General features: G+C 35.9%; 2 protein-coding genes and 1 long non-coding RNA gene across 7 annotated transcripts; all 3 read right to left on the bottom strand.

Annotated features, from left to right (window-relative positions):
- Positions 1-293: 293 nt before the first annotated feature.
- LOC140977076 (uncharacterized) lies at positions 294-3616 on the bottom strand. Of its 3 annotated transcripts, none has more exons than XM_073441628.1 (3): positions 3468-3616; positions 1671-2590; positions 294-1021 (listed from the first exon to the last, which is right to left on the bottom strand). In XM_073441628.1, the coding sequence occupies exons 2-3, from the start codon at positions 2459-2461 to the stop codon at positions 574-576; spliced, it is 1239 nt and encodes a 412-aa protein (XP_073297729.1). In that variant the 5' UTR covers positions 2462-2590; positions 3468-3616; the 3' UTR covers positions 294-573. The 3 variants fall into 3 exon arrangements, with proteins under 3 accessions (XP_073297729.1, XP_073297728.1, XP_073297730.1); XM_073441627.1 differs by having other exon boundaries at positions 3444-3597; XM_073441629.1 differs by lacking the exon at positions 3468-3616 and having other exon boundaries at positions 1671-3433.
- Positions 3617-5547: 1931 nt separating this feature from the next.
- Positions 5548-6212, bottom strand: LOC140977858 (uncharacterized). Its single transcript, XR_012175451.1, has 3 exons — positions 5973-6212; positions 5838-5890; positions 5548-5682 (listed from the first exon to the last, which is right to left on the bottom strand). It is a non-coding gene; the product is annotated as an uncharacterized lncRNA (long non-coding RNA).
- Positions 6213-17732: 11520 nt separating this feature from the next.
- Positions 17733-22072, bottom strand: LOC140977075 (uncharacterized). 3 transcript variants are annotated; one of them, XM_073441625.1, is made up of 8 exons: positions 21860-22045; positions 20175-21318; positions 20000-20090; positions 19745-19902; positions 19601-19652; positions 19395-19474; positions 19191-19284; positions 17733-19098 (listed from the first exon to the last, which is right to left on the bottom strand). In XM_073441625.1, exons 2-8 carry the CDS (start codon positions 21291-21293, stop codon positions 18566-18568), a joined length of 2127 nt encoding a protein of 708 aa, XP_073297726.1. In that variant the 5' UTR covers positions 21294-21318; positions 21860-22045; the 3' UTR covers positions 17733-18565. The 3 variants fall into 3 exon arrangements, with proteins under 3 accessions (XP_073297726.1, XP_073297727.1, XP_073297725.1); XM_073441626.1 differs by lacking the exon at positions 21860-22045 and adding an exon at positions 21595-21821; XM_073441624.1 differs by having other exon boundaries at positions 17734-19098; positions 21914-22072.
- Positions 22073-23084: the final 1012 nt, after the last annotated feature.

The following is a 23084-nucleotide window of genomic DNA, read 5'->3' as shown; positions in this document are numbered from 1 at the left end:
TTTTGCCCCCAAACCATTGAGAAAACCCAACCTCTTCCTTTCAAGTCCTCATGTTCGAAAAATCTCAACAAGAAGAAAAAGTCCTCATGTTCGATGAAAGTATGTTCATCTCCATATTCGATCATAAATGACAATTTCCTTGTACTTACATTTAGCTTCGAAAGGTAGCAGGTTTAATAAATATTAATGTTTCACAAATAACAGCAACTAAACTATCGTCACACTGACGTTTTTTAGTCGTCGTTGTTTTCACTCATTTAATAAGTTCATTTATAGATTACTGACCAGAAATATGAAACATAGAAAACAACTATGTTGCATAACATAATATTTCACAAATAAAGTTACATCCAGATAACAGTGTCAGCGATAACACAAGCATTCGTAGTAATTCTAAACATGTATATAGAAAATAGCAACTTATTTCTCTTCAAAAGGAAAAAAGACCAATCCCCTAAGCAAGCCATATGAACCATAAAACTCCATGTCATCTATACACAATAATATCACACAACATTCACATCGTATGTTACATACTAGTGACGAAGAAACTGGATTTACACAAACCATGGTTTAGAAAGCTGAAAAAAGCCATCCGATGGTCCAACCGACAAGCAAACCAGCACCAGCAAGGCTCAATCCTAGTGCAAAAGCAAAAGCACATTTGCATATGCAACATCCACCTTTACCCGGTTTTGTTTTGATCTTATGTCTGTTCTTTCCCAATACAATGTTTTTAACTGATGGGATGTGACTTTTACTCCCATGTTGGAGACAAAGTGTTTCAATTTGCAGAATTCGGATCCATTGCTTATAAGCAAACAGATAAGATGCCTGTCTGAAAAAAAGTTCGATTATGTGGTCCTTCTCATCACAGGCATCCTGTGCTAACTTCTCCGCTTCCCTTGCACGGGTTTGAGAATGGCAGAGTGCCTCTAAAAGCTGAGTTTTGTTGAGGTCGCAACTTTCTTGTCCTGGGGTAACTGACGAATCAACTTTGATTGCACCCAAGTTGCCATTGCTGGTCATACATAGACATATATAACCAAGTTAGTAACTAACTAGCCTTCACTTTCTTTCATATGATTCAATTCGTCCACGGGAAGGGGTTGGGAGGTGCTTTTCAAATTTCAATTATTAACGCAGCAAACGATCAATTAAGGCTCAAAGCCTCGAACAAGACACCAATTTTTTTTTAAAAAAACAACATACATGACTAATCAAAAGTAAAATGTAATTACATGTCAATCGTGAGCATGAGTCACAGACTCCATGTCATATGATCAATTTCCTTTTCCCCGTATTCAATTTCTACTGTCCCCATTTCTAATCCCAAATTTCATCACCAACAAAGCCATAATATTATCTCCAGTGATAGATAAAGGTAATAGCACTTGAAGCAACTTTTTTTTCGTAAACTCATGCATGAGGCGCATAAATTTGATAGCAGCCACAAAAAATTACAAATCTTCAAATATGGTTATCATATCCATCAGAAAAAAGAAAAGGAAGAATAGCCATACATTTTAGGCAGGCAATGAACCATTTACCAATCTAGAGTAGTGAGGGATAAATTCTCTGTCATCAAACTTCTAACTGCAGATCTAACTTCATACTTAAGTAAAAAAAGGTTGACATAGTCACCTCACATGTAAATTTCCTGATTATACCTGAATGTTCCATCCGAACCTTGAAATGTACACTCCAATAATCCTGCACCTTTTCCTAGAGAACAGTCGGCCGCACGCAAAACCTTCTCCTTTTTATTTTCCATTTGTTCTTTTACCTGGTCAAAACAGTTTACACCATTATCTGACCCCTTCTCAAAATGCAAGGCCTGAGGTTCTGGCAGATCACAATTTATGATGTGGGAAGATGACCTCTGAGAAATAAAGGATGCTACGTCATCTTTATCAGCTGAATGCCACCATGGTTCAATCTTCGTAATTTCGCTCCACTGAGAATCCAAATCAGAGCAATTTTTCTCTGGCCGTTCACAGTCCAAATACATTAAATTAGTAATTGGGTGCCAGGACTCTTTCAAGTCCTTGCTCATCGATGCTCTTTCAAAACTTTCATCAGCAATGGACTCAAGTTCCCGCAACCAACTATCTTGATCGCTTTTGGCATTAGAACAACTAATCTTTGATGGCTTGCCCAAACAAAAAGCAGCAGAATTTTCGGAAAAGGTTGCACAATATTCCTCAATAAGCTGGTTCTCTCCACTTACTTTAGTATTTTCATTAAAGAGTGTGACATCTAGTTCCGACACATTTGTTTGGCCGCAGGAACAACTTTTCCCAAGATTTTCATCGTTTAACAACAATAACAATTTGTTGTCATGCAAAAAATCGTGGCTTGAAGAATTACATGTGCAAAGGTTGTGATCCCGGAGAAAACTATATGACCTATTGACTGACTCACCATCATTGCCACGTGATAATGGTTTCAACATAGACATGGAGCAGCAATCTTACAGAAATATTCGAGCAAATTCTTAAAATAAAACACAATGTTTTCAGGTTATCTATACACAACCTTCATAGCACGAAACTGAAACAAAATCCAACTCAACTCTAATCACATATAACTGCAGCAAAGTAAAAACAACCAACAGTTAGTTGCAACACAACTTTTATCTCTCATATGCAAATAGGAAATCGATATAAACAAGACTAGAAGAATCCTAAATAATAAAATGGTTCAGAATTTATAAATCACGCTATCAATAACAGCAAAAATACCAATTCCAGAGTAACTCACTCATTACATTCCAACATGCATTATTGTATACAAATAGCAAAAACTTCAACATCGCAGAAACATCAATTTCAAAGGACCATAAAATATAGAAATCTCAAAATAATTAAGGTATCAGCCAACCAGTTTTTCAGATATTCACTGAAGGATCAAGCTCTACGCAAATAGAAGCAGGGCACGTAAGCTACAATTTACAATTGAACGCAAAAGGAAGTTTAAACCTGACAGGAAAATCACCACATAGAATCGATCTAGTTTATATCTTACATGAATTTTACCACTCTTCAGAAAACAAGCCCAAAGTCAAATTAAAACCAAAAATGTTCAATTATGGCAAATTTGATCCAATAAGCCACCAATAACAGGACTACTGAGTGCAGTCAATAAGATCAAGCAAATCGATTCAATATTCCATTCCATAAATGAATTTTACTCAGCTCCATAGTCCACACAATAATTCACCGAATATTACGAAGAAAAACGCACTTTCGAATACAAGTTACCTAAAATTTTCACCAAAAAGGAAAAAACCACAAAGAAACTAACCAAAATTAGCTAAAAATAAATAGATCAAACACAGAAGGAAACACAAAACGTTTTAGCAAACCAAAAATCGCAAACTTCAACTACCGATCATCAGTCACGCGAAATTAACATAAAAATACAAAATAAACTCGAGGTACATAGGACAAGAATTGGTGTAACACCTGACCCTACGAAAATTCGACGAATTGGAGACGAACTATTGATTTTGCAATCTGATACAGATAAAATCTATTACAATGATACAGTTTACATTTCCTGTTTCTTGTCTTAGGTGTAAAAAAAAAAAGATTAATTACATTTGTCCCAATCCTTTAGATTTCAAGAAAGTTGCTATTTACCTAACACGTTTTTAGTTTTTTTCTTACACACGTTTTTAAGCCCTTGTGTGCAGTTAGCGAGGAAGTCGCTTTCTATCGAAGTTTAATATCATCCATTTCGATCCCTTTTTTAACCTATTCTGGCTCAGTCCATCTTTTGTATCCAATTCAGCCCACAGACTAAGAGAGAGGTCCAAATTTATACATATGAATAATACTGATTCGTCTGTATCGTCACACAAAAAATCTACTCATTTTAAAATTATTTTGATGATATGAGAATTTGGCTTTTTTTATTTTTTAAAATCATTATTTAAACTAATGAAAAAACTATGATTTTATTTTATTTTTTAAAAAAATATCTTCACACTCATTATATCTTATCGGATTAATAAATAAATATGTAAATCAAATAATTTATGAGTAGGTCTCTTGTGAGACGGTCTCACGTGTTTTCATCTGTGAGACGGGTCAACCCTACCGATATTCACAATAAAAAGTAATACTCTTAGCATAAAATGTAATACTTTTTCATTGATGACCCAAATAAGATATTTGTCTAACAAAATACGACCCGTGAGACAGTCTCACACAAGTTTTTGCCATAACTTATATGGTCGATCAATACAATTTTGTTCTTCCATTGGAGTCAAGTCCCGAACCTCTTCTCTCAAGATATATGGATAATGTTTTTATTGTTATTCAATGTAACGATAGAATCAAGATGCTGCAAATGGTCTCAAGAAATTTTACGAACATTTCTTAAAATGGTTAGATCCGTGATCTTAAAAGAGGTCATTCATTCTTTGATCGATTCACTTAAAATACCAAATCCAGCTGAACAGGGGGTAGTTTTCGAATATTTTAAAACGAGAAATTATAATTGATGTTTATGTAAAAAAAAAAAAAAACGATCATAGATTTTACAATCTTTATAATGGTGTGTCTATCTTGAATCCTTATCAGATTTCAAATGCTTGTGGTTAGTGGTTGACAATACTTTACATGGTGTGTGTTGAGGGCCTGAGGCATTGAAACTATTAGGCCTTCACTTGCATCATTTTTCAAAGACAAATAAAGAGATGCACTTTATCCCATATATGTAGAAAACGACATATTGTACTACAATTTTCATTTTGATAGTACTATGTGAGTGGGAACCATCAAAACAATACTCCTTATGCAAGAAAGGAGAACGTCCAAAGTCCTTTCGTGTGTGTAAAGGTGACAATGAGACGAGTTTGGAACCGATATGATTAAAACCTAAGATCTATCTCACATCACTTAGATCAGTCTGTCTCGAACCCAAAACTCTGTGAGTTCAATCGGTTGGACCTTCTTAAAATTAAATAATTTTAGTAATTATATAGTAAAAAAATTTTTAAAATTTTATAATTCATTAAAATTACTTTCTAAATTTATATTAATAATATTTAGAAACAAAAAAATATTGCCCCAAGTTAAAATCTTTTAATTTTTATTCAAATTATAACAAAATAAAATTATTATCATATATTTTTATTTTCAACACATTAGTATAAAATAAAATTATTTCAATCCTAAAATATTATGAGTTAAAATTTTGGATTAATGTATATATTATTCAATAAATAAAAATATAAATAGATTCTTAATAATATATGTACATATACACGCATACTTATATATTTATTTATATATATATATAGTGGCGGGACGGATACATCGAATTCCAAGCCTTCCCCGGACCGTTTAATCGAGTCTAAATATGTCCTGTTGGGACGAGTTTAATACAAGATTGAGTTTAAACTTAGTCTATCGTCATCTCTACGTGTAACTATCTCAATAGAGCGTATGTGGACTAGGCCCTATACTATTAAAATAGAAACAAAGTGAAATTATATTAATTCAAAATTTAATAAATTCAATTTTTAGAGACAAAAANTAGCTAGGGATTCTTAGTACCACCACCACCGTTTCCACCTTTCTTTCCATGCTTGGGATTAGGGCCTGGGTCGTCGTAATCCATTATAACATCCTTGAAAGACAGAAGCTTTCTTGAATTTATTTTCACCTCTTCCTATTTATGAAGAAATTAATTCATGAAATTATATATAATTAAACTTAAACTTTTGAAGAAAATAGACATAAAATTAGATAATCTTTTTGGTAATTTGAAGAAGGGGAGGGGTAATACGTCCCACTTCTACATTACAAATCGTTGAGAAAACTTACTATGTTAAGCGAATTCATAGGGTTCGCAACAATGCCGAAACCCGCAACTATGCCTGCAAAGAGAAGGGAAAACAAATAAATAAAAGCAATATCAGATCGACTTGATTTCCGGGCTAAGCTTGATGCCATGATCACCTGCGATGAGGAAAATAACTAAGACAGAAGCTTTTATTCTTGGATTCATAGCTATATATAACCTCGACTGAGATAAAAGTAGGCCACTTTTCAAAATTTAAGAAAGGGTAATATGGCTTCTTCTACAAAACTATATGTTCAAGGAATACGGACGCGTCGTTTACGGATCAGCTTGTCGTTCTTTCTTTCTCTATTTTCCGAAAAAAACGCAAATGTTTGAGTGATCAGACATGAAGTTTCGTTGCCTTTAAATAAAAGTTCCACAAGCAGGAGAGGCGTGGCTTTAGATGCACCACCCCCGACCCCCACCCACCCCACTTAACAGGTTGATAATGATGATGCATGACCAAAATTTTTAAGTCAACTATATTATGTGCATGTTACATCAAGGTATAAGAACATAGTGCTTATATGCATGTGGACACACTTCTTTCTTTTAGATGCCTAAAGTTATTGCCATTTCTCGAGGTGGAGTTTTGGTTTTCAGTTCGCTTTTCACCTCTCCATCTGGCGTAAGTCAATAATCTAGCTACTTTGTGCTTTGAATGTATTATATCACTCCTAACTTCTATCTAGTACTGCCCAAATGGCTCATATTAAATTAGGTATCCAACATGTATTATGTACGAGTCTTCTTTTTTCTTCTTCTAGTGGTCACCACTATATGACCATGAAAATACGATCCCAAAGCCATTAATTATGGATATGCTAGCTACTTCATTTGCTTCTTGTTTTCTACCACGCAACATGCTATAAAAGAATACATGTGTTCGATTTCTCCTACAAACATTTTCTCATGTAAGCATGTCGGCTGTCGCACAAGGTTCGCCCCATGCCGTTTACCTGTCTATAGATTTACTTGCAAACTACTGTATTAGCCAAGAGATAATATACACTGAAAGATAACGACTGCGAGTTACATCGTCATAAAAATAATAATAAAGCCCTAAACTTGATTTTGATGTAACGGCTTGGTATAATATATTATTATAATAACTAGGCAATCAAGTATGTTATGTTTATACAACATGTTAAAGGTTCACTCTATGCCACACCCGGTATGTTTTAATACAAGATGATCAATTGATCAACTAAATTAAGATAACAATATGTGAGTTCCACCATATGAGCAACTGATTCATGTATGCTTTCTATTTGCTTTATAAAGTGAATTATGTTTGTTGGTTTTAGTCAGTTATATCATAGTAATAAATAAGATTCTCATCTTATTAAAGTAGGTGTCCAGCAAGTCAACTTGTGGCTTGTGCTTTATTGGTTCTTATGTAAAAACAATTTTTATTTTAATATTATTTTACTTTTTTATCCAATTATGACATTTAGTGTATTTGTATATTCACGCAAGCTCCATAGATAAAGTCTTTGAATATACATATGTACAATGAGGTCTGTCTCTCAAGTAAGATCATGAAATTCATTAGAAAGCGTATTGTATATTTTAACTGCCTACTAGTCTATTCAGCCGTCTAAATAAGGATAAAGGTCGTTCGAGCTTGATACTAGCATATGTGATGTAAATACCATGTTTAATTGGTAAAGGCAAGGAAAGTCTCATTCATACAAATCAGTGATCATTTGATGATGCACCGAACAACTCTCCCTCGAGCTTTCTAAGTGGTTATTACTTATCGAGTGAAAAAGTCTGCGGTTATAGTTGTACACCAATATTTTTTTGACCCGATATAACATGGAGGCTCTACGTACTTACATGTATTTTGATCCGTTTATCTACTCTATTGAAGGTCATCAGGTGGCAAAGTTGGGTATAATTTCGAAATACGTATGAGTCAATGCATTGTAGTCGAGGATTTACTGCTCACCCACCAGTGAAGATATCATATGTGATCTGATGAGTTAATAATGCAATGAATCTCTGGCCAGAGTAAGACATGTGCATTTTGGAAAGGGGTTTCTTCAGCTGCACAGATCATGTCACTATTATTACTCAAAGGTACATCACATTGTTATCGAATTTGTTTGCAAATTTTGATATATATCAATGGTTACAGATTTGATCGGGATATATGAGTTGAAGGACCATATTGTACGCTAAAAATAACTTAAGATTCTTGTAGTCTCTATTAGTGATACCTAGAGGATTATGAGGTGTTGATACTAGATGCTCTTGTCATGATACGATGTGTGCAATAAGACTTCAGTTCTGACGTTCTTGATCAAAGGGTTGATGAAAAAAATGAGACTAATTAGAGTAAGCATAAATAAGAACAAATATTGTTTTGAATCACATGAAGTTGTGAACACACAACTTGTTGTATCTCTGAACAATTGAGGGTCACATAAGTTTTGGATTATGTGTTCTCGTTGAGATAGTCAAATTAAAAGAGTTGAATTTGGCGACTGTAGTTTGATGGATGTGAAATAGATTGCTTATAAATGAGTTTATAAACAGATTCCGTGTAATGGAAGTTGTGTAATTTAGCTTAACTTCTAATTAATTGAGGTGAATGAAACTATTTATTTAAGTGAATAAGTTCACAAAACTGACAGTTATAAAAAATAGATCAGTGAAAAATTTTGTCCTTCGAAATTTTCATTTTTCATTATGTGAACGAGATTTGTTTCTATAAATTTTTGTCCACAAAAAATTCTCTCCCTCTCTCCTCTCACACGACTGAACCCCTTTCTCCACAGCACCACCGTGCTGCCGCACCAATTTTGAAATTCTGGCAATTGACTATCAACGCAAATATTTTTTTTAAATTTCTAGTGCGATCTATAAAATGAATTCAGTTTTTGATCGTGGTCCTGATTTAGTAAATTGAAAAAGGTGGTTGATTCCAGTAGATCGTTTGTAGAGATTTACAAGAAAGACCAACTCCGCTAATCTCGGACTTGTTTAGTGTCCAACTTTCTAAAACGCAAAGGTAAGTCAAATATGAACTTCATATGAATGATTTAAATTATACGACGCCCAAAAGAGTTTTGATAGTCAAAACACAAAATTTTTAAACTTTCGCTGTTCTTTGGGTACGAGAAAACGGTAAACCAACACGTCTCTCTACAGGACTTCTTCTATGCTGAATCAAAAGTCGAGGTCTCATCAAACTTCGATCGTCCATAGTTTGCCACTCATGCGGCATATCAAAACGTGCCATATTATCGCTGATTATGGAGCATGGACTCATGCATGCAACTCCCGGAAATAGCCACTAGCCATATATGCATGGAAAGAAATGTTTAAGAGTTAATGAAATTGAGGTTATGATTTTTGTAGGCCTTCAAAATTTTAGTACAGATGGACCTAGCTAGCTATCGATTGTACCAATTAAATTCAAACTTTTCTTCCTCTTATTTTGGCTTTCGTCACACTGAAAAATCAAATTTCGTTAGAAGACAAAAATGGAGAGTGACCAACCTTTGTAATAAATGTGATTTAATTTAGAGTTGAAATTTTTGAAAATGACACTGCAGAGGGAGCACTACCAAAAAAGGTCGACAACAACACATGCAAAGATAACATTACTATTTGAGAAATAATATTGCTATATATTCTAAATTTATATTTTAAGAAAAATATAAATTATATACATTATAAAATAAGATTTGATGGCAAAATTTATATACATTAATATTTCTGATCATCGAAAATCCAAAATCACGAAATTCACACGAGTATACAACATAATTAATAGCACACATCTGAACGTTCAATTGTGATGGCTCAATGTTAAATATTACGTACATAAATTTTTCGAGTAGGTTTTTTGTGAGACGGTCTCACTGATTTTTAATGTCTTATGAGACCGTTTCGTGAGAATTTTTGTGATAAATCTATACTATCACTTAGATAATTTATTATGAGTGATGTAATATATGGTGAGAATTCAAATGTTTCAATCAAAAGAAAGGCAACAGTGGGAAAAAGGAAACCGAAAAAGGAGCAGTACTGTTTGAACACTGTTCAATGTGCGGATGCTGTTCGTTCCAAATTCTGGCCTAAGTCGTGTTTTTATTTATCCTACGCGTTCTTCACAATCAATAATTTTGCTCGCACGATTTTATGCATGCATGCGCGTTTCAATACGTCATCAAATATAGTATTTTTTTTTTTTACGGGAGGAGTGAAATCATCTACTTGTAATTCCATCTTGTGTGTCATCTTATGCTTATATAAATACAAATTAATATAATTGACCCTTAAAAAAAATTGTTGGTGTAATTTGGAAAGATAGAATTTTGAAATGTTATTGATATTTGATGTGATTTGATTTAAGTTAATGAAATCTATTCGTGTTTGGATTGAATGATTTAGATCTGAGAAAATAATTGCGGGAAAATTTGAAATGATTTCATGTTGAGATTGACGACGACTTAAAAATAATTATTTTAGATTTGTAATCTATTNTTAGTAGAGGAGTTAGAGGGTGGAGGGGTTGAATTTTTATTTTCCTGCTAAGGCATCGCCTAGCAGAGGAGTTAGAGGATGGGGTGTGGAATTTTTACTTTCCTGCTAAGGTGTCACCTAGCAGAGGAGTTAGAGGGTGGAGGTGTTGAATCTTATTTTCCTACTAAGGCATCGTCTAGTAGAGGAGTAGAGTGCATGAGAAAAATTTAATTTTCCTACTAAGACATCGTCTAGTAGAGGAGCAGAGTGAAAGAGAAGAATTTTATTTTCCTGCTAAGGCATCGCCTAGTAGAGGAGAAGAGGGCAGGAGAAAAATTTCATTTTCCTACTAAGGCATGGCCTAGTAGAGGAGCAGAGGGCAGGAGAGAAATTTTATTTTCCTACTAAGGCGTCGCCTGGTAGATGAGCAGAGGGCAGGAGAGAAATTAAATTTTCCTGCTAAGACATCGTCTAGCAGAGGAGCAGAGTATTTTCCTGCTAAGGCATCGCCTAGTAGAGGAGTCAGAGGGTGATGAGGTGAAAATTTATTTTCCTGCTAAAGCGTTGCCTGGCAGAGGAGTTAGAGGGTGAAGGTGGGGAATTTTTATTTTCCCGCTAAGGCATCGCCTAGTAGAGGAGTCAGAAGGTGATGAGGTGAAAATTTATTTTCCTGTTAAAGCGTCGCCTAGCAGAGGAGTTAGAGGATGAAGGTGGGGAATTTTTATTTTCATTCTAAGGCGTCGTTTAGCAGAGGAGTTAGAGGGGGAGGGTGGAGAATTTTTATTTTCCCGCTAAGGCCCGGCTAAAGTGTAGCCTAGCAGAGGAGTTAGAGTATGAAGGTGGGGAATTTTTATTTTCCTGCTAAGGCGTCACCTAGCAGAGGAGTCAGAGGGTGAGAGTGGAGAATTTTTATTTTCCTGCTAAGGCCCGGCTTAACAGAGGAGTTATGAGATGATGAGATGAGAGTTTGATTTTTCCTGCTAAGGTCCGGCTTAGCAGAGGTGTTACGAGATGATGAGGTGAGAGTTTTATTTTCCTTCTAAGGCATCGCCCAGCAGTGAAGTTAGAGGGTGAGGAGGTTGAAGTTTTATTTTTCTTGCTAAGGACTATTTTGGCAGAGGAGTCAAGGGCGTGGGGAAGTGAGAATTATTTTCCTTTAAAAGCTTAGTAGAGGACCTTGAAGATGGGGGCGACGAGGGCATACCGTGTTAGAAAAATTTATTTGGTTTGTTGTTAACAAACGATGTTTGCCGTTGCGAAAATTACGGGGATCGACCTGCCCGGTCAGGTCACGGGGATCGACCTGCCCGGTCAGAAAGCTCTTTAGAAACCAAGGACGGCGGGTGAATGGCGAAGGGCAAGCGTGAGGCTTGCTTGGCGAGTCGGCGGGCGAGCATGAGGGTCATTGCTCGACGGGCGAGCATGAGGGTCATTGCTCGACGGGCGAGCATGAGGGCTGCTTGGCGAGTCGGCGGGCGAATGGCGAAGGGCGAGCATGAGGGTTGCTGCTCGAGGGGCGAGCGTGAGGTATGCTAGGCGTAGGGACGAGCGTTCAGGGCATTGCGCGAGGGGCGGGCGTGCAGGGCGTTGCGCGAGGCGAGCGCGCAGGGCGTTGGGCGAGGGGCGAGCGTGCAGGAGGGCTTGGGCGAGGCGCTCGTGCGTGGTGCGCGCTGGGGCGAGCGGCGAGGCTGCTGTGCAGAGTAGGCGAGCAGACGAGCTTGATGCGCTGGGGCGAGCGGCGAGGCTGCTGTGCAGAGCGGGGGGGCGAGGGCTCTGCGGTGTGGGGTGAGGGGCGAGGGGAAAAAAGGCGAGGACAGGGCTATGTGGGCCAAGCGACGAGGCTGGTGTGCAGGGCGAGGGGGCGAGGACTCGGCGGCGTCGAGCGAGCGGCGAGGCTGGTGCAGGGCGAGGGCAAGGGCTTGGTTCGCGAAGTGCGAGCCAGCGTATGGGCGAGTCGATGTATGAATAGCAGGGGAAATTCTATATTGGAGAATTGAGAGTGAAGTAAGGAGGGAACCAAATCTTTCCTTTAAAAGCACGATTACAATTCGATTTGTTTCCAAATTTTTGGAGACTGACAGATGGTGGGAAGAAAATGCACAACTCGCACCCGGTAACTCGAGAACAGCACAATTAATCGAACGTTGAACCTACGATTCAGTTCGACTCGGGAGGGGGAGACTGGTGATACCCCAGGGATGAACCCATCAAGATCAGGCCCAAACTCTCGGCCCATCTCTAGAGCCCACAGGTGAAAGGCCCATGAGCAGCCCATGTATTCTCCTATAAATACCAGGTTTGAGCGTATAATTTAGAATTCAATATATTGTTTTCAGCAGCGTCCTTAGCTGCTCCCTTCATATATCCTCAGTCTCTGACTTGAGCGTCGGAGGGGCTACGCCAGGACACCCTCCTGGCCCCCTTCTAACGGTCTCATTTGTGATTTCAGGCTCAGGATTATTTCAAAACTTGCGTCTGGATTAGAGACACTCGCCGGAATCGGACCCTAAATTTCCCGTGAGTATCACTATACCTTAAAGAATACACACTCTTTCCCTTTCTTTATCTCTATCATTTATCATCTTTTCTTATCTCAATCTCTCTCTCACTCTCTATCATCTTAGAAATATATTTAGAGCAGGTCTCTTGTGAGACGGTCTCACGAATCTTTATCTGTGAGACGGGTCAACCCTACTGATATTCACAATAAAAAATAATACTCTTAGCATAAAAAGTAATACTTTTCATGGATGACCCAAATAAGAGATCCGTTTCACAAAATACGATCCGTGAGACCGTCTCACACAAGTTTTTGTCATATATTTATGTATATATTTTATCTTTTCCTCTTCAGATTTTTTTTTTTTGCGCGGGCTCACTAATTTTTTTATAATAATTTGAAATCAAAATCAATATTACTGATGTCGTAGGAATTTTTTAATTTTAGAACTGATTTTGTGATTTTTAATTTATGATGTATACCAATGATTGTAATATTCAATAATAATAATACAATATTATCTAAAAAAATATAACGCCGCTTAATTATTAAATATTTAAACAATCTCGCAACAAACATGATAAAAAGATAAAATAAAAATTAGATTTTAAGCTATAGTTTGTAGAGAAATTTAATGATATAATTGATAAAAACAAATTTTTTTTGTTGTCTAAAAAAATTCACTTTATTCTCTTTATTTTATAACTTCTGATCATGAAATTCTATAAAGTTTAAAATTATAATTTTCATAATTTTATGAAAATAGTTTACAAAATATGAGTGCATACAATTATATTTGCAAATCTGTGACATTATATAAAAATAAAAATGAAATTAAACTGAAGTATAAGAAAACCAAATCGAATTTAGACATTTGAAAACGAACCAAAATTGACCAAGACCAAACCGAAGGCTCGTAGGCCGTAGCTCAAGAATATGTGGCAAGGTCTTTCAAAGCTCGGAATTTATATAAAAAAATTATATATTCCTATATTCAGATGTTCGAAATCGTAGAACCACAATTGATGGAGGATTCCGGCGTGAATACGGCGTCGTATTACGAGAAGGTGGACGGCCTTGCGCGGTGGTTTGGGACTAGCGTCGCGGCGGCGTTTTTCGCCTCACTCGAGCGATGTTCTTGTGTTAATCTTACCACCTCGGACACTGACGATGAGGACGAGGAAGCGAAAGATCGCCCACTCATGTTGACCAATCTCCGCTTCAGCTCCACGTCTTCTTCCTCCTCCTCCGTGAATCACAATGTCAACCATTCTCACTCGGCCGTCGATAATCTTCCAGTCTGAAACCCATCCAGCATCCCTTGATCATTGGTAAAATATTAATCTTTCTACGGTTTTTATTGTGCGTGATCTGTTGATGATCCTCTGTGTTTTTGGGTGAGTAAGTTGTGAAAGTGAGGGATTTTTAATTTAATCCATGTGATGATATAGTTCTCATTTTGCCTCGATTCTATCACCTATGCTTATATTTAGATGAATTTTCCAAGCAAGAAAAATAGAATGAACATTGCTCGTGCGCCCTTTCCTTCTGCAAGCTTTATTTTTTTTAGATATTTGAAGTTAAAACTCTATTATCGATTAATCTATGCATTTTTAAGGATGATTTGAATTGATTTTGAGAGTTTCCGCAAAAGTTGAGTCAATTTTATTTATTTTTTATGTTATCATTGAAAAAGTTAAGCTTGTTTATTTCCCAGTCGGCTGGATAGCAAATTTGTACCAAATGGGACAGTTTTAATGCAGTGCATTGTTGTGCACCTGCACTAGTGAATCTCCGTGTTGATGTTAAAACAGCGATGCATTTTATCTTCTAAATTCTAATTTTATTGTTCTCTATGGAATTGGACGATGATTGAGTTCAATATTAAGATAAAATGAAGACAACCTCAAAAGTTTCTCTGATTTTTATGGGGAATGGAAGCAGGAGCCAGGAAGTTGATATTTTTATACCAGATATGAGAATGGCATGATTTGCGATGCCTCACTGGTAGCACGCATAATATCCATGCTTATTATTATTATAATGGACTCTATGAAAAGGTTTTTCTCCTTACAGCTTCTGTAATGTCTTAGTTACAGCCCCTTGTTTGTAATTCGTGACACCGAGATTCCACATTTTTAACATCGCAAAATGTCTCTCTGTTTGTGGGTTAATTTTTAACTTTCTTGCTTGGACACTTGGTAAAATGCAAATTTTGATCGAGTAATATGATTTTGGTTAGCATTATATTCATATGTTTAAATACATAATGTGATGTGTGATTGTATGCGCAGGACAAACCAAATTTAGGTACCCCATCTTTTTGTTAATACCACTATCAGAATAAAAGTTCAGCCAGTTGTGGTTGTATGATGTATTATTCATATCTCCTGATAATCGTGGTATCGGTGATAAGCATTACTTTTGGACCCTAACTCCCGCTCATTCATCACATATCTTGTTACTCTATGATGACAGTAGAATGTTTGTTTTTCTCCATCGAGCTGGTTTCTACTTGTGTGTATCCTGTTATGGTTGCTTCCTTAGAAGTTGTCTGTTATTACATCATTTAAAGTGAGATAGAAATAAAGTCTTTATCCTTGGGCTGTTGATGTTTTGGTATAACACAATGTTCTTATAACTGCCTCACACACCCCAAGAAAACATTATGAAAAAGAATTTAAAATTGTGGATTTGTCTGCATGGCAACAGTTTGCCACTAACTTGTGCTAGAGAATGATTATCCTTTTAACCGTTTAATTCATGGACGAATAATTTTAGGGTTTGGCAAGCAGTAATAATATACCTTTATTACACTAATTCTTGAAACATTTCAAAGTCAGAGTCAGCAAAATATTTTGTCTGTAAATTTTGGACCATTTAGTTGAATTTCTTTGTCCAGAAGGTTTGAGAATCCCGATTTTATCCTAAAATATGTATTCTATACTGTCTGAATTATGTGATACTCCTTGACCGTCTCAGATCACCATGCATGTCTGCGTGCCAATGTCGACACTCTTATCCGTGAAACCTTTGTATGCTCTTAATTAATGTAAGTCCGGTCTCATGCATATTGCTAATTCTTGTTGCGAGTATGGATCATTTGATAAGCCATGCATATTAAAAGGAAATCATGCCATTTCTGATTTGCTGATACTGGTCCAACTTCTTGTGAATCCCAATGTATCGGTTATCTCACAATGAATGATAATTATGATGAAGAAATTTGGTGATATTCAATGATTCTTTTAGGATAAAAACAACTACGACGGATCCATTTTGTAAAGCTTCGACCAGAAATCAGGCTAGTCATTGTGCATGATGGTCCTTTTGCTATGATGAATTTAATTTGGTTAAGGTCTTGCAGAAAGAGTGGAATCATCACGGATAACTAAATAATTTGTCTGCGTTCACATGCCGAGCATATAGTTTTGACAGTATTCCCTGAAGCTAACTTCCAATTTTATCTTCAGACACTATGGTTTTGCAAGTTTCAATTTGGAGTCTGGATGTGAGGATGCCAAGTAAACTCTATTTTCACTGTGTTCACATATGTAATTTGTTTGTTACACTAATACAAACTGTTGGATATTTGCTCTTTCTTCCTGCATTTGTCAAAACCGCAGATGTTTTGTCATACAGTAATCTTCCAATCTGCACCTTGTGCTTGATTAGTCTCTGTATAACTCTCTCACACTTTCCTTTCATGCCTCATTTATATTATATATTATATTATTGTATAGTATAAGGCTTGAGATCATTAGAGTAACAATTTGATATGATGCATCACACCAAAAATCTTTCCAATTTTTTTTCTCAACATTCTAATAAATAGATATTTTATTTTATACAGTCATGTCACCAAATTTTTCTCAACAAATTCCTTTGGTAAATCACTTTTTAATGTATTTAATCATCATTCAAACATAATAATTATATTTAAAATAATTATTAAGAAAAATTAAAAAATATCATACATAAACAACCAATGATATTTATTGTAAGATCAAGCGTTTAAAACTTTATAAAAAGATATAATTGGTAGTTAAATCACCACGTTTTGATTATTTTAGAAAAAAAATTTAATGATTGCACATGATATTTGTATATTATATTATATACAACACACGTCGCTAGCATATAATAAAAATTGACAAGACGGCATGTTTTAAAATTCTACCAACAATTTGAATTTGTCTGGTGGGTATCTTCCGGGGCCTTATATCACGTGCTTTGCTCCAATAATGCACTAGACTATATTCCATTCAATATTCGTTTTTTAAGTGAAAATCACCTCTTATTCATTAATTAAATCAACAGTATCTACGTCTATTAATTATGATGAGTACCATCCATCCAACATGAACGAGAAGGATGAGATAAAGCAAAATACGCTAAACAGTGCGCTAACATGTTTGCATTTCTACTAACATGATTTAACTTTTTAAATCTACCAGAAGTTAAGATATCCAATATGTTCAAGACTAACAGTCCTTGATGATTGCGAGCCTCAGACTTCGACGTTAAAAATCTACTTAAAACTACTTAAAACTATCTTTCTATATCATAATAGAACATGTTTCATTTTTAAAAATCTAATAATGTCGTTATTTATTATATTATACAATTAAAAACTTATCCATTTTTAAAGATGGATGAAACATCTAAACTTAGATTTTAAAAGTTACATTTAATTTTACACGCATTAGGTGTCTCAAACTTAACAACAACAACAATAATAATAATAATAATAATAATAATAATAATAATAATAATAGTATATATGTATACATGTTTGTGTGTACGTATTAAATATGTATATATACATGTATATAAACACTGGGTTAGGCGATATATAATATATCTGTATGTAATCAATTGAACCAATTATTAACTCATTTATTAACAAAGTTTCAAATCAACAGCAGAAGAAATTCTTTACTCCTTTACACATATATTCGGACATAAAAATGTGACTATAACATTTTTTTAAAAAAATAATTAGCAAAAATCACATAAAATTTGCAATATTTCTGAATTCTGAACACTACAACCAGAAGCGATCCACAAACTCGTAACCCCCGGAGACAAAATCATAGGCCACCCCACCGGAAAACGTCCCCGGCCCCTCCCCGAGCCCTGGTCAGCGACCTTCGTCGTGATCAAAAAAATGGCAGACAAATTACTTAATAATTCAGACCAACCAACATAACATAAAGATGGGATTCCCCACTAAAATCTTCCCCAAGCAAATCTCAGCCACCGGTTTTGCTCTCTGAGCCCCACCTGAATGAATAAATGGCACAAATTTTTCGAGGTCCCGCGAGCAATTCCATCGTGCATATCAGTCTCTAGCTGACGTTTCCTAACACATGATTCCATTTCTTTTCTGGGCCAGAGGCAAAAAAATATCCATTCATGATGAATCATACTGAAAGCTGCTTAGCTACATCGCATGAAGATAAGGCAAACCTCAGCTGTTTCTTTAAATGGAGTGGTGCTTTTTTACAATTTGGATTTGGATATTTGACTCGCATCCAACTGTCGTTGCCTATACAAACTTCATCTTGTGAGCAGAATTTGAAAGGGACCTTCAATACATAGCAGGGAAATGGATTGGGGCCGGTCAATGAATTTCCAATATGTGACAGCCTGGACTGAAATGACTGGCAAAAAACTGTCAATCAAGGGAGATTGCATAGAAGTTCTTGATATTTATGGATCCTTGCGTTATGGGGGAATAGGTAAACCGTAATTGTGGAAAGATTTGATTTTTCCATTCCAACTTGCGGTAACAAGTACCAGACCCCATGCATGAGAAGTGGATGAACTCTGGCAAGAAGTCTTGAGAAGTTTGTACCGAGATTTACACATTGAAGATGATGCAGACCCAGGAATGGTCGTTGGAAGCTTTTCCTCAGGCCAAGTGGCGGATCCCTTCAGGTTTGATTCGAGGAAAAATTCTTGCCCCGAAGAGAGGTAAGTGGATGGTGAAAAAAGCAATGAATTTATAGGAGTATTGTGTTTTCTTGATTTCAACTCGCTTTCTGAGTTTCTGATTTTCAGGCCGGACCAAGGTATGACAACGGAAGCATCTGAGGGGAAACTCTCGAAGGATCTAACGGATTTTGACAGCGAAAAAGTAGATGTACCAGGACAGGAGTAGTTCCAAATATAGACATTTGAATCATCAGACGCGGAGACAATGTGTTTGCCGTCTGAAGTAAATGAAGCGGAACTCTGATTCACAGCATTTCGTAGACCTGAATTATAAAGAAAATAAGCCAAGACGACGTGATTTTAAATTATCATGCAAGTCGTCAAATAAACAAACATGAAAGAATCAAGTGCGTACCTTTGTACTTGATCATCACATCCATCCCATTAAGAACTCTGACTTGTGAATCGGCACATGTTACCAATAGTTTGCTCGGGTCTTGTGGTAAAAACTGCTCCACAGAATAACAAAATCAGTAGGAATTTTGTGAGAATTTACCAAAACGAGAACTCAAACGAAATCAAAACAGATTAGCAACCTTTGAAAGTTAATAACAGCTACCTGGAAGCCGGTTATTCTTCTACAGGGTGTTTTCTTCTTACCACCTACGCATATTTGAGCTTCCAATTGAATTTGATTGTCTGATACAATCAACACAGTTTCGTTTAACACTTGTTAGTCACAGAATGTATATGGAAATTTCGGCTCCCCAAGTAATGCATTAATTAAAAAGCATAACAATTTCCAAAGAACTGACTTAAAAGTACCTGATATGTTAAAATATCGACAGATACCGGTAATGGAGCCAATAACACCACTCTGCAAGACAAGCAAACATATACTCAATTAGTATGCCTCGATGATTTACAGAAGCTAAACTTGTTACAAAAAAAGAAGCAATCCTAACAGACCTGGCCATCAGGGCGGTAAGAAATGGCAGTTATTATGTCCTTTATTTCCGTCCAATTCACAACATGACAGCCATTTATTTTCCAAATTCGAACCTTCCCGTCAATAGAACCACTGATGAAGTAATCATCATTCACAGGGTTAAACTGAATGCAGGTCACTGCATAGAATGAATATTTGAGAAATCAGTATTTCAAAGCCATGTGCAAGTTTAAATTTTCGGGAAATTCAATAGATTACTGATTATATGTACACACCATAGTCATTATGAGAGAAAACCTTGAGACACTGATCAAGTCCAACCCGCCACAAACGAACAGTTTTATCAACCGATGATGAAAGCAAACACTGCGAGAAAACAAGTAAAAACGCCTTAATTTAAAGAAACCAGTTTCAAATATTTCAAATAAATTTGCAATGATTAGACAGTACATCATTCTTTGACCAAGAAAGATCCAAGATCTCTCCTTTGTGTCCTGGGAACACGTGCAGTGGCTTCTCCAAAATTCTGAAAACCTTTGGAGGGAAGATAATGCATGCCGAATCTGGTGTTTTTTTAAGATTCTTGGATTTGTTAACACTACCATTCTGTGACGTAAGAGGTCCTAATTCAGACAAATGGTTTACTGAGAAGTACACACATGACGGATCCACATCTGCAATGTCAAATATATCTGATCTTTCATCTTCCAGCACTTGCCACACTTTCACAAGCTTATCTTCTCCCGCACTTGCCAGGTACTTACCGTCAGGACTAAATTTCATAGCCAATATTGAACCCTCGTGGGCTTGGAAATCTTGTCCCACGAAAAGGGCTGAGAGTTCCTTCAACCTTCTTCGATAATTGCGAACTCCAACTCTCTGAACCCCCCTCTCTCGAACTTGGCTTAAGTTATTTGACTCCACAGTACCATTTCTCATATTCATGCCCATCATACAAGTCAGGTAACGCAATCTACTCCACCTATCCTTCGACCTATTCGTTGTTTTTGTTGCATTTCCATTTCCCTCCAGCTCTCTTTGTACAAGTTGCTGAACCGATTTAGGTGATTGAGAATCATTCTTAGACTCCCCAAATATTGGAACTTGGGAATTTGTGTCCCGAATTTTTTCTATCCTCTTATCTCCCCCCCATTGGTCCACAGAGTATTCACTTCCACCATCAGAAATCCCACAGCAGATCCTACCTTCAATTAAATCCACTCCGCTTAACAAATCCAAATCATCAGTAGACCAACTGGACAAAGAAGAGCGGCTAGAAGAAAACTCGTCTTCGACACCTGAAGTTCTCAGAACAGTCCCGCTATTCTGCATAACTCTGCCAACATTACCTGTAGAATCACCTCCTTCTAGCCCATTTTTACTCAATCCCATCCATCGAACAAATTTCCTTCGACGTTCATCAATACTTACGGGACTACTAATCCACACATCATATTCCCAATCTTTGTAACCAGGGCAACCATCAACACAATCAAATGTCGGTGAAATTTGCTCTAATGCATCAAAAAATCGGGAACCTTCCGCAACGTCGCTGAAACTATCCATCATTCCTAGACTTCAACCCATGGATAAACTGAAATCCACATAAAAGAAACCAACTTTTTCAAATTGTATGAAACGAAATGTGCCTAATACCATTACCGTTTCTAATTTCATATATAACACCTTTAACAACAAACAAAGCACAGCAGACGTCAGAAAAAAATAACAAACTAAACAAACAATCCACACAGTAATCAAGGTTTCAGAAACATTGAATATTAACTAAATAAATTTACCAGGTCACTAAGAACATAAAAAAAGTACAAAGGATAAAAACAATAGATCCAACATGGATCCCAATCCTCACCCATTGAACCTAGTCTCCACACGAATACCTCGTTACCTTTCCCATAAGTAAAAAAACAATAAATTGTTTGATTCATTTTATACTACAATGCCTAAAAAATAGAACCCATATTTTTTTCGGAAATACTAGGAAAAACCCACTAACGCTCAGCAAAAGATATGAGAACCCATTATGAAGACAACTACTTTCTGGCCTCTAAACACCAACCCGACAGCGTTTTGACAAAAGCAAGTAAGAAAAATTAGCAAAAACGAAAAAGGCTCGCCTCGTAAACATGTATAAAATGAACGAAAATTTTTTATATGTAAGATTTTCTCACTTGGGTTTGATTCAGCTTTTAGCCATTAAAGCATAGAGATCAAGAAGGATAGCTTTGGGATTCTCTGAAGTGGAAGAGTAGCACTGAAAAAATTGTAAAGAGAGAGAATGTTTTAAACATGGCAATTTTTTTCCATTCATTGGAGAAATTTTGGTTAAATATATAAACCCCACATCGAGAATGCAACATTTACAGTAGGTAAGATTTTTTTTTCCCCGGGATATATAATCAGAATTCGGCAGTAGTTTCCGGAATTTATTTTTTTTCCCCAACATTCAGCAAAGCAACAGGAGTGTTTAAAAAAAAAAACAATCATTTTAGACTGATTTTAAATATATTACGTCATACATACCACATGTGTATCTTGATCGCGAGTAATATTTGAAATCATAGAGTATTTTCACAAAAATATATGGCAAAAATTTGTGTGAGACGGTCTTACGGGTCGTATTTTGTGAAACAGATCTCTTATTTGGGTTGTCCATGAAAAAATATTATTTTTATGCTAAGAGCATTACTTTTTATTATGAATATCGGTAGGGTTGATCTGTCTCAAAGATAAAGATTCGTGAGACCGTCTTAAATTTATTCATTCAATAACATATGAATCAATTTACAATTTATTTTGGATTTTTTTGATGTTTTAGTTAATAATTTTAAACATATTTGCGATCATTTTCTATATCTTTATATAATCGTAAGAAATTTGATCGTCGTACTATATATCGATTTTATATGAAAGTTATTACCATATTCATCATCCAATTTTGCAATCTACATGGGAAAATTTCATGCTATTTTTATGACACTACTCTAAAAATGCATATAATTTATCACCTTAGATGTAAGATAATGCATTAAATATACCATCTAAACTTTAGACTTGAGGTAGTGAATGTGCTCGTGATACAAAAAATTGGTTAACTGAGAGTGCAATCTCCCCACAATGCATGTGAATCTTTCATTTCGGGTTGTACGAATTAATTTGAGATTTATTTCCATTAAAGATTTATAAGTTCGAACTTACTTTAATAGTCGAGTTCGAGTCTATAAAATTTTACAAACTCCATTTATTTACATATCTCCGAGTGATCATGAGTTACTACATGTTATGAAATTATTTGGCGTATTGACAATCTGAAGAAAAAAAATATCAGATTAATGAATTCTT

Source organism: Primulina huaijiensis, chromosome 5 (assembly GCF_012295235.1).
Source record: "Primulina huaijiensis isolate GDHJ02 chromosome 5, ASM1229523v2, whole genome shotgun sequence".
NCBI lineage: Eukaryota > Viridiplantae > Streptophyta > Magnoliopsida > Lamiales > Gesneriaceae > Primulina > Primulina huaijiensis.
Note: the sequence above shows the minus strand (reverse complement) of the source record. Positions and strands in the feature narration are given on the sequence as shown.